The sequence below is a fragment of the Plectropomus leopardus genome, chromosome 1 (genome assembly GCF_026936395.1).
Source record: "Plectropomus leopardus strain MGB_pleo_1.0 chromosome 1, ASM2693639v1, whole genome shotgun sequence".
In the NCBI taxonomy this organism is placed as follows: Eukaryota; Metazoa; Chordata; class Actinopteri; order Perciformes; family Serranidae; genus Plectropomus; species Plectropomus leopardus.
The window spans coordinates 1,427,460-1,440,043 of record NC_142176.1 but is presented as its reverse complement, the minus strand read 5'-3'; the positions used below and the strand labels follow the sequence as shown (position 1 = coordinate 1,440,043).

The 12,584-nt window shown below is 36.8% G+C and overlaps 1 protein-coding gene across 1 annotated transcript; it reads right to left on the bottom strand.

Moving 5' to 3' along the window:
* Positions 1-2,174: 2,174 nt before the first annotated feature.
* Positions 2,175-12,412, bottom strand: dapk2a (death-associated protein kinase 2a). Its single transcript, XM_088076978.1, has 10 exons — positions 12,329-12,412; positions 11,930-12,043; positions 10,815-10,927; positions 8,220-8,441; positions 7,483-7,621; positions 5,345-5,474; positions 4,787-4,862; positions 3,907-4,059; positions 3,456-3,501; positions 2,175-3,110 (listed from the first exon to the last, which is right to left on the bottom strand). The coding sequence occupies exons 3-10, from the start codon at positions 10,874-10,876 to the stop codon at positions 2,457-2,459; spliced, it is 1,482 nt and encodes a 493-aa protein (XP_087933104.1). The 5' UTR covers positions 10,877-10,927; positions 11,930-12,043; positions 12,329-12,412; the 3' UTR covers positions 2,175-2,456.
* Between the last annotated feature and the right edge of the window lie 172 nt (positions 12,413-12,584).

The window sequence follows — 12,584 nt, the reverse complement described above, 5'->3', positions numbered from 1 at the left end:
ATAATTATTATTATTATTATAAACTTTCTTTGTAGAGCACCTTTCATACAAGAAATGCAGCCAAACGCACTCTGCAAAAAATAAATGTCATTCACCAAGTGCTTCACATGAAAAGACATAGAAGACATAATTAAATAATAAGATAAGATCCGAATAGAATAAGCTACATACAATGTATCTTCAGATGGATAAAACAAGTAAGATTAAAAAAAAGGGTAAAAAAAAAAATAGAATGCATAACATAAAATGGTAAAAAACACTGAGATAATATTTACAAAAAATAAAGCTAAAAATAGAGTGTATAAACGGCATAAATTTGAGGAATATACAACACTGTAAAGAGCAGTGCATAAGTATAGTATACATTATAGAATAGGTTTAAATTCATAAGGAAGCTGTGTAACAGTTTTAATGTGGAGCTAAAACAATGTACAACCATAAACCAGTTTAAAATAAAAGTGTAAAAACATGATTTTCACGAGGTGCAGGGATGAAGAGGGGGTCTGGCAATCACCGGCTGTTTACAGGGGTTACTGTTATTTTATTTGGTTACTAAATATTTTTTTCTTCCTCATTTTTTTCTCTAAATAATAATGAAAAAATCATGGACATTTGATTTTGAGTAGGATATCTGAGTGTATGCATTACAGTAAAGGCTTGAATTCATTAGAAGTTTTGAAGTGAAGCTAAAGAAAAAAAAGAATATATATATATAAATATATATAGACAGAGAGAGCGATTAATAATATGTTTATAATATAACATTTGACAGAATTATGTTATTTTATATATTTTTCTATTTTATTTATATTTTTTTGTTGTTTAATTCCTGTATTTTAACTATTACTTCATGTCTTATGTTTTGGGTGTTTTTATTTTTAAATTTTTTTCAGTAGAACATTTGGAGGAACAAGACCTTAACACCAGTGACTGCTCTCCTGCAACACTGCTGTGCATATGCTAAATAAAGACTTAAAGTTGATCAAAATATGAATAAATTACACATTTTATAGGTCCAACAAAAATAAACAATCAGTGGTAAATTAATCTTTATTAATAATCATTGTCAGCGTATTTCACATAAATTCAGCCAGCGGTGAGATGATGAAATGTCCGGTGGCGTCTGAGGTGGTGTTTTGTGGTTATCTCAGCACTGCAGACACACAGACATCCAGCCTCAGCAGCAGCTCCCTCTTTATCTCACAAACACATCCTGATAACTGCTGTTTTATTTATTTTTATGTTTTTTTAGGAAGCTGACATAAGATAAATGACAGTAAGTGAGGGAAGAGATAGACAGAGAGAGACACAGGGTAACTGAGTATATTTAAGTTCTGTACTCAAGTACAATTTTAAGCTACTTTATGTCACTTGAGTATTTCCATATTATGACACTTTATGCTTCTACTTCACACATCTCAGAGACAAATATTGTATGTTTTACTTTACTGAAATGATTTCATATCTTCGGTTATGTATGCAAGCATTGCTGTAGTAGATGTGTTTTCTTTTATCTTTATGTTTATCTTTATCTTTTATCTCTTTTATCATTATTCTTTTTGAATTATATGGTTCAATCTGATATTTTTGTCAAAATTGAGTTATTCATATATTCTTCTGAAACTGAGCGTCCCGTCAGTGGTCTCAGAATAGAAAGTGTCTTCTTATGGTGCTGCTGGGAGCTGTCTGGTGTGGATTTCAGCAGCAGCAGCCTCCCCTCCTGCTCTGAGCTCTCCCTCTGGCGCCTGATTCCTGCAGGCGGCGCTGCTCGCAGCTGACACACTGCTGAGCATCCACCGCGTCTGCAAGAGTTAAACAGCATTTTTAATTAATCATGAGGCCATTTTCAACACCGAAAACAAAAACTGAGGTACCATATACAACCGTCATGTAACTTACTCTGCAAAAAAAACAACCTTTATCCCCCTGAAACCTGGAATAACAGCAGTTTTCTTGCTTTCACAAGTGTTTAAACTTTCAAAATCAGAGCAAACTGGTTTCCTTTATTTTGAAAACATGAGAAGAAAGGGCAATGGGTATCTTGGCAAAAAATGTTCCACAAATTGCAAGAAAGAAGTAAAATTAGAAAAAAACAAAACACAACCTTGTAAGAAATGTCCAGTGAAATATATATATTTTTAAAATTATTTTGCTGAATTAATTTTATTACAGTATTCTTTTTTTTTTTTACAGTTTTCATGAATGTTAAAATTAGCTTTAGAGACCAGAACTGTTTTTTTTTCTTTTTTTTCTTTGCAACAGGCTGTAAACACGTTTATTTCTGCTGTAAAGTTTGAAATTTTAACAGGAGGGTTTAGGACTTGTTCTTGGAGCTGGCCTCTAGTGGACGTTAGAGGAACTGCAGATTTTGGCACTTTGGCCTTTTTTTTGGCTGCAGAGGTCGCTGCTTCGTCTGCACCAGTCACTGCTGTGATTTTAATGTCTTTTGTGAACTTTTATCTCTGCTGTCCGGTCTCAAAGTCCAGGTTGATGCCGGACAGCAGCTCTCCTCCGCAGGAGCGGTTCAGCAGCTCCTTCAGCGCTTCGTTCACGTCGTTGTTGAAGACGGTGGAGAAGTTGCAGTTGGTGTAGCCTCCACCTCCTCCGTCTGTGGGGAAGGAGCCCATCACCTCCTGCACCCACTTGAGCTCGTTGCTGAGCTCCAGTCGCAGAGCGTCGAAGTGGCTCTGTCTCTCCTGGTAGCGGCTGCTGACGGCGCCGAGGCTGCAGCTGAACGCCTGCATGTCGTCCTGCAGGCTCCTCTTGAACGCCTCAACCTTACGGAACTCGTAGCGGATTTGCGAGAGCTCGTGGCGCACGTCCTCGCTCTCCTCCTTGTACCAGGCCTCCTTCTCGTTGTATATAGAGACCAGGGCGTCGATGTCTTCCTGCAGGGAGTCGTGAGCGGCTGCCAGGCTGACAAAAGAGCTCTCCATCTGGTCAATGTCCTCCACCACCTGAGCAAAGCGCTCAAAGTTTACGTAGGTGTTGTTGGGCGGCATGCTGGAGTGAGACTTGATGGTGTACTCCCTCAGACGCTTGGTCTTCAGCTGGCGGTGCTCCCGTTTCTTCGGCTCCTGGGTTTTATTTTCCTCCTTGTGCTCGTTGGACTGCAGGGTGCAAAGAGGAGAGAGTTAGTAAAGTTAAAGTAAAGTTTTAGTTAAAGTAAAGAGCAGGCACAGACACAGACAGATTATGCAATTACTTAATATATCTGAGTCAGAAATGTTCAAAATTCTACATATAGGATTGTTAAGAACCATAAAAATAGAAGAAACTGGAAGCTTTGCATCAAAAGGTGTGCAGGTTTAAATAAAAAGAGGTACCTGGTTCACTGTCGAGCAAAAAAAGGCCTCTAAAAAGCTCTAACTGTATTCAGTTGTTATTCAGGGTGTGATAGCACAGGAAGGAGACGAAGTCAAAATAAAATATGTAAAATGAAGTTGTCACCTCACCTTGATCCATGGATGATTAAGAGCATCTTGAATTGTTAATCTTTTCCTGTCAAAAAAAAAAAGATACTAAACTAGGATACTCACAGCGGGTTTGTGTGATTCTGGAAAACTTTACAAAAACTAAAACACAGATTAAGTTTCTTGTTTGTATTTGTGGTAATTTACTTTAATCCTTGTTAAGAATTTTTCAAGAGAAATGCACTGAATAAAAATTAATAAATAACATCAGGGCATCAAATTAAAAGAGGAAAACAAAAAAACTAGACCAAAAAAGCTAATATTACACACTTACATACATATATGAAGAATGAACAACAGAAAGACAAAAAAGAGAAACAATGACAACATTTCATTCAAAATAGTAGCGATACCTTTTCTTTCTTTCTTTTCTATTTGTTTAACACCCTATTTTCAAACACGAGGGAAATGTGGTTCACTGTAAAAGTCTTACGTCTTATCCTTCTCCAGCAGCTGGCTGATGAACTTCTTGGCGAGCTTGCTGGTGTGACCGAAAAACTCCTCGTCGAACTCATAATTTATGGCTGAAATGTTCGCCAGCGTGTCCTGTTTGGTTTCCCCGAGAAACGGAGAAGCTCCGCTCAGCCTGCATCAAAACACAGAGGAAGGGACGGTTCAACATCAGGTCTGACAGGAGCTGCAGCAGTGCATCATGGGGTTTGTCGTTCATGCGCAGTGCATTGTGTAGTTTGTGGTGCATTTGTGCAGCATCATGTGCAGTGCATTGTGGTGTTTGTAGTTTATGTAAAGTGCCTAGTCTTGTTTGTAGTTCATGTTCAGTGCATAGAGCGGTGAAGTAACGAGTCCTAAAACGCAGAAGTCCGTTAGCCTTTTAGCACGTCCAGTTCCCTCGTCTTAAAGTAGACGTTTTGTTCTGCAACATAAAATACGTCTGCTTAAACCCGATTTTTGAACTTTCAAGGTTTTACTCGTCTTAAAAAAGGCGCTTCCTAACACGTGGCTCAATGGGACCACAGTGTTTGTCGTCATCACAGCAGACACAGAAACTCAGTAAACCCACGTGTCCGCCTTCACAGCTTTACAGAGTCGCACTCGAACTTCTGCATTTATCTGTTTATAATATTTTTTGATCTAAAATTGCGTTTATCTGTGAAGATTATCATGCTGAACAAAACGTTTCTCCCAGAGCTTATTTTTTGGCGATAATCGAAATTCCCATAAGGTTTTTGACGAGGGACCCGGAGCGATGCTAACTTCCTTGTTGGCCTACAAAAATACGTCATCCCGTCGCCACTCTGTAGTGTTGTTTGTGGTTCATGTGCAGTGCATTGTGGGGGTTGCGGTTCACTTGCAGGATGTAGGTGATGACGCCGATGCTCCACATGTCTGCCTCTAGTCCCAGCGGCTCGTAGTTGACGATCTCCGGTGCTGAGAGGACAAACAGGTGACAGGAAGCAGAAAGTGTTTCCGTTAAAGAGGCTGAAACATGAGCGGCGTCTGACTCAGCGTGACACCGTCCTCTCGCCTCTGCACATCCAACATCTCAGTCTCACCATCACTCTGATCATCTCACCACGGCCTGCAGTAAAACCTGGTTTGGAGATATGTGATGAGCTTTAAGATGAGGATCATTTGTCCAGTTTAACCCTTTTAAACCTGAAGAAATCAGCTTGATTTCTTTCAGAAACCTTTAGGGGAGGCAAACTGAACAAGAAACGATCCAAAACTTAGCAACTAATTAGTAAAAAGTTGTAAGAAAATTAGAAAAAAAGGAAAGCAAAAAAAACAAACAAACAAGGAAATGACCAGAAAATAATGTTCCACGCTCGCAGCGTCAGTCAGCAGGTAAAACACGGGGAATTATTTTGACTTGTGTCGTTTCTCGGTTGTGTTTGTGTGCGTGTTTTTACCCACAAACTCCGGAGTCCCAAAGATGTTTTTGAACTCGACTCCAGCTTCAATCTTGTGTGCGAGACCGAAATCTATAAGTTTGATTCTCGGCAGCGGGACGTTCTTGTCCAGCAACATGATGTTTTCAGGCTGCAGACCAGAGAGAGACGTTAACTGAGAAAACATTTTCATTTGATTTAATGTGAAAATGTAAAAAGAAAATAGAGAACTTATTATACAAACAAGACGACAGACAAAAAAGTAATATCTTTTTATTTATTGTTTTTTTTTCACAAGTGCGATTATCTTCCATGTGCAACGGATGAAGGTTTTGACAGCTGTTGAGTTTGCACCTTTTTTACTATTAAATCTTGTTCTTTCTTTAGTATTAAATCTTTTTTTTTACTATTGCAACTTGTTTTTTTTACTATTAAATCTTTTTTATTATTATTATTGCAACTTGTTTTTTTTTTACTATTAACTCTTTTTTATTATTATTATTGCACCTTGTTTTTTACTGTTAAATTGTATCCTTTTTTTTTTTTTACTATTGCACGTTGATTACTATTATTTATATTGTTCTTTTTGCTTGCTTATCTTGTACACACCTTGCTACTGTGAAAATGCAAACTTCCCCAGTGTGGGACTAACAAAGGGATTATCCTGTCTCTTGTTTTATTTGCATACAATGATAAACAAAAAGCAAAAGAAATTGTCAAAAACATGACGACTTAGTTGACAAATTGGAAGAGGAGTGAGAAGAAGTACAAACTTATTTAATCGCACCCCTTCCCATACCTTTAATTTTAATTAACCAGCTTCTTTATTAATTTAAACCTATAATATATTAAACATACATGCATATACCTACATACCCCCAAAAAATGAAAAAAAATCTAAAATCTATCTAAAATTTCTAAAATTTTACATTATTATTTACAGATAAAACATATTAGATTATAATGTAACAAATAAATAAAAACTGCAAATACAAAATTGCAAATGGAGTTGACTTATTTCACTCATGATATCGCTAACCCCTAAAAGTTACTGTTCACACCTCAAATCATATTTTCCAGATTAAACACAGCTAATTGCTCCATCTAGTGGTACTAATGTCCCTCATGTACTTCTCTCCTGTCGTTGGTGAGACCAGCAGCCTGAGTGAGAAAGCCGAATGGTCCCAGTCACTGAACTGGTACGACATCTAAAGATATATAAATATATGAGCTTAAATTTATGGTCTTTCTCATTTTGGAAACAGTGGAAAATAATCTCACCTCAAAGTCCGTTTAGTAGCTGTTATGGAGCTTTAAGTCACTAATAATATCAATAATAATAATAATAATAATAATAATAATAATAATAATAAATATTTATTATAAATATAATTTATAATTCAAGAATTTCTAATAATAATATAATTTATAAATAATATTTACTATAAATGTAATTAATAATAATGATAATAATAATAGCTTTATTTATACGTCACCTTAAAAATCAGAGTTTACAAAGTGCTTTGACAACTGAAGCAAAGCAGAAATGTGATTCTCAAAAAACAAAAAAATAGGAATTTTGACATTTACAAATGTGACAAACTCCAGCAGCTGAGGAAGATCATGTGATATAATTAAAAGCTCCAGAACTGCTACTAAATGGTGAAGAAATTCATTCAAAAAAAGTAAATTAATTAATTATTTTTTATTAAATGTAGTTAGTTTTTCTTTTATAGTATGCATATTTGTATGTGCACATGCTCTTTGCACTTCAGAACGTACAGCCGTATTTGTTCAGAGGGAAATTTGTGTGTTTTTTAAAAAATAAATCAATAAACTAAAGATATCAGTCACATATGCAAACAAATGTAACATATTTGTGGTTTACTGCCAAAAAATTACTGTGGCTACAAAGAAAAGAACAAAAAAACAAACAAAATTAAAAAAATACCTCATTAGCAAAAAGTAAAGTCAACTTGCAAAGGAGGAGTCGGTGTGTTTACATGAATAACCTGTTAATGTTTGTGTTTTTTGGAGTTTCGCATTTTTGTGTTCAAGCATAAACCCCAAAACAGGGATAAGGCTCATAAACGGGGTATCAGTGTCCATGCAGCTGCGCTCAGCGTCTCCTGCAGCACATGCAGTTTGCGTGCACGCACCTTGAGGTCAAAGTGCGCGATCTTCCTGGCGTGCAGGTAGTTGACGCCCTCCAGGATCTGCTTGATGAACTGAGTAGCCTCCTCCTCACTCAGAGACTCCTTCTGTGCCAGGAAGTCAAACAGCTCCCCTCCAGAGACGCTGAAACACAGACGCACATCACTTTTCAAAGGGAAAAAAAGGAGGCAAAGATTTTTACAGAAAAACAAAGGCCAAAATGTAGTTTTCATGTTTTGTTTTCATTAAAAGTTGCTCCCCTCCCAAAATGAAAATAAAATCGCCAACATTTAAAAAAAAAAAAAACAAACACCAAAACTGTTAGCAACTTTGCAAAAATGGCCCGAAAATTATCACGAAATAGGTAAAAAGTGACAGGAATATTAGCTGAAAACAAGAAACAAAAAAAGAAAATAATACAAAATAAAAAAAAATAGAAAATGACTTTAAGAAAGTGCTAAAAAAAAAATTAAAATGGTATATATAAGGTAATGATCAACCTGGTAAGAAATACCCCATAATTTGCAAGAAATTATTTTAATTTTTTTTTAATGTAGGGAAAAATGTCTCAGGGAAAAAGCGCATAATTATATTTTTATTGGTAGTAATTCTCAGGTAATTTTCTTGTCTTGTACTTTTCACAAATTTTTGTTAATTTTTGGGTCATTGCCTTCTCATCGTGTTTTTAAATGAAATCAGTTTGCTCAGCCCTGAAAGGGTTAACCGTCTGTCCGTCACTCACAGCTCCAGGATGAGCACCACGTCGGTGCGGTTCTCGTAGACGTCGTGCAGCGTGACGATGTTGGGGTGCTGGATCTGCTGCAGGATTTCCACCTCCCGCTCGATCTCCTCCCGCCGCACCCCCCGGGAGCTCGCCATGCTCTGACGCTTCTTGATGAACTTGGCGGCAAATTCCCGCCCCGTGCTCTTCTCTCTGCATTGCTTCACGATGGCAAACTGCCCGCTGAAATACAGAGGAGGAATCACGAGGGTTAAATCTGGATCAAAGTAGCCTTTATTAACTACTGACCAGCATGACAGTATGGATTAATATTGGCTGGATATGAACTGATCGTAGATATATTGGTATCTACTTGTATATAAGTCAGTTGTAAATGCCCAAAAACTCTGAAGAAAAAAAAAGCCCAAACGTCATCTTTAAAAATCGCTTTTTTGTGTGTGTGTTAAAGGAATGACAACTGCCAAATATTTTTCAAAGAAAAAAAAATGCCAAAGAAACAAGGGCCAAAATGATTTTTTTTTTTTTTTTTTAAAGGCTTTTTTTTAAAAACAAAACCAAAACATTTTTTTCCACAAACCAATGAGATCCAGGAGCCAGAGAGGATGTTGTTGTTATCATTTAGAAAGAGCTGCTGACACGCATGTTTCATGTCACACTTGAGGCCAATGCTGTTGTGTTAAAGTCACACCTCTCTTGTTTCTGTGAGGCCGGCATGCTGTCCAAAATCACACACACGATGCCGCCTTGTTTAGTTCTGTGTCCAAATGTAAAGGAGACGTAAAGAAGAGACTTACAGCGCCATCTCCGTGGACAAAAAGGGCTCCAGTTGTGTGTTATTGAACGCTCACTGAATGAGCATCCCATAATAACAGGAGCTGCAGGGCTGAGGTGAGACTGTGATTCAACTTTTTCCCTCCACTTCAGTCTATTTATAGTGTTGCACTGCCACTAATTGATAAGCCTGCACTCAGTGACACACACACACACACACACACACACACACAAACACACACACACACACACACACACACACACGAACACCTCATGTAAAATACTGACTTTAAAGTATTTAACCCTTTGAAACCTGAGAAAATGTATTTGATTGCTTACAAAAAACACAAAAAGAAGGCAATGAGCAACTTAAAAAAACATGGCCCAAAATATACAAGACCTTAGTGAGAAAATTTCTTGAAAATAAGCATAAAAAAATAGAAAAAAAGAAGTAAAGTAAAAACAAACAAGAAAATGGCCTGAAAATTGCTGCTAATTGGGGGAAAAAAAGGGTATTTTTAATTTTAATAATAATAATAATAATAATAATAATAATTTGTGGAAATTTTTCCCAATTTTTTAAATTATACCCCCTTTTTAAAACTAATTTTCAGAGCATTTACTTGTCAGCTTTTACTTATTTTTTATGTCTTTGAAAGAATTTATATCGATTTGCTCAAGTTGCAAAAGTAGATTTTTGAAAGTCATCTGATCGCAGCACAACAAAACTGACACAGGTTTCAAATGGTTAAAAATCAAAGGCGATGAGACCATACAGCTGCGTCTTTTTTATTTCTGGTCCTCTTGGACGGTTTGTAATCTAACACTGCACTTCCTCGTCTGCAGCCGCTGTGAGAGTCGATATAGCCGCTGCTAAAGATAGACGAGTCCTTTAAAAAGCAGCTGGACATGTGGGACAGTTGTCTCCACCTGACAACGCACAGCAACAAAAACAGGCCCAGAAAACAAGACACTTTGTTTTTCTTCCACCGGGAAGATTTCAGTGCAATCTGAGGGCAACAGAAACACTCGTGCGTTTGTGATATTGATCATTTCCACATCGGAGTTTCCACATCGTTCCAGCAGCAGGAAGTTCTGCGTGCAGAGACCTACACGCTTGTTGGTGCTCCTGAGCGATGCAGCCTCTGTTTTTAACCCTTTAACACCAGAGAAAACTGGCGTGATTTCTGTCAAAAGCATGAGAGGAAGAAGGCAAAAAGCAATTTACAAAAATGGCCAAAATATTAACAGAAAAGTTTTAAAAGGTTACAAGAAAATTACCTGAAAATAACAAAAAAAAGCTAAGAAAGTGCTTAAAAAAATTTTAAAAATGTTTTATTTTTTAGAATAACTCTTAATATATAATGATTCAATTTAAAAAATAAAGATTTCTGGACATTTTTCCCTAGTTTTTTGATAATATCATTTATTCACCCCAGCTACTTTTAGATAAACTGAAATGATTTAAATAGCTTGTGTGCACTCTGCAGCTGTATTATCCAGGTAAATACAAGCATCAAATCTGGACGCGGAATCAGCAGATACTCAATAACAAAGGACTCTTACTGGGATCAGAGCAAAAAAATTAAATACACTTGATTGGGACATCCCGAAACGACGAGTTTTTTTGTTTTTGTGTTGCGTTTTTTTGTGGTTTTTTGCATGATACATTATCAGATGTAATTCATGTAGCCATAAAAGTGTCTGCATATACACTATCAGTCATTTGGATTCTGATTCACATTCAAACACGGCACCATTATTCATTAAAATGTAAATATTTCACGGAGAAGATGTAAAGGTGCAGATGAAGCGTGTTCGTACCTCCCCAACTCTTCACCGATGTCGTAGAAATCCTCCACTCTCTGCTGTTTGAATAAATCCATGACTGCAGCCTCACTGGAGTTTCACATCGGACTCACTTTTCATCCCTTTACCTGCGACAACAAAACACGGTTATTTTATCACCTGGAAAAATATTTTCACAACTCTTTAACCCTTTAGGTCCTGCTTATATATCACACACACTCAAAATGCACGTTTCAAATTCTGAGTTTAAAAAATATTATGCATTATTTTCTACATTCATTGAGTTATTTTTTGTGACCAACATCAGTCCTAATCATAAATATCAATTATTCATCAATTTTCAAAATATTAACCCTTTAAATGCCCCGTTTTCGTCATGATGCCACAATGTTGTTAGATTTAAAAAAAAAACATTTAAAAAAACTGTTTTTAATAGATTACATGCTAAGTTCATATATTTTTATTATCACGGCCCAGAATATGTCAATAAGTAGCAGAAACATTGATTTTTTATACATTATTATTTTTTGTGCAGTGTCAAATACTCACACTCACATCGCTCTGCACACAAAATGCACTTTTAAAAATAAGGCTATAAGTACATTATATATCAATATGATTTTCTGCTATCATTGAGTTCATTTTTTTAAACCAACAGCAGTCCTAATCATAAATATCAAATATTCATCAATTTTCTGAATTTTAACCCTTTAAATGCCAGGTTTTTCTGATGATGCCACTATGTTTTTAGATGTCAAAAAAAACGATGAATTATTTTCAGTATACCACATGCTCAGCATGTGAGTGTAGCTGCTGACAGTCTGGGATATGTCAGTGATCAGCAGCTACATTGATTGTGACCGGTCAGCTAGTGGAAATAGCATGTATTTCCTCCATATGCCAAATATGGTCAAAATGACCTCATCAGGTGAAAATAGTCAAAATGACTAAAGATTTTTAATAGGCGTTGCGTTTTTAAAAGACGGCTGTCCTGTTGGAGAAAATGTCCCTGCAGTGTGAAGTTGGAACAGTCGCACACAGACAACTCTGGAGTCGTCCTGAAGTAATCTATTACTGTAAAACAACCAACAGCTTCAAAAAACAATAGAAGAATGAAACGGATGTCTTACCGCGTTACAAACTTCAAATCTTGACCGTAGACACCGTGTCCCTCTGTCTTGTTCCGTGTGCGTCTTAAGGACACGAGGACTCTGCTGCCATGTCCCAACAACACATTCCGATCTCTAACACACGGAGAGAGAGACACACGGAAGTCCATTCAGAAAACTACCAATTTAACGAGGAAATTCTTCATACCTTTACACTGTTCTTTAACGCCTCACCCGATAAAATACTGTGAAAATTTATCTTTAAAATATGATTTTAGGTGAATTCATTTTATGCCGAATCGAAGACTGACACAGAGACAATCCAAAAATCTATTCAAAGCTTTTAAACCACTTCTGTAAATTTGCAGATATGACAGTAAACCTTAACTTTGGAATAAGAGAAATGAGGTTTGGCGTCACCGTTTCTGTGCGCGCGCTCTGCCTCCTGCCTCGACCATCTGTCCAGCTCGCGCGTGAAACTGTGACACCTGTCGTCTCGCGCGCTCTGGCGCTCTGTCGACACTGATTTTTTTTTTTTTTTTTTTTTTTTGTAACTTTCAGTAAAACTTCTGGCTTTAAGCAGCGCCGCCATGAGGCTGACATTTGACCTTTTGAGCAAAATCTTGATAAAATCTGGATGGATTGTTGTGGAATTTGGTGCAAACATTCATGTTCC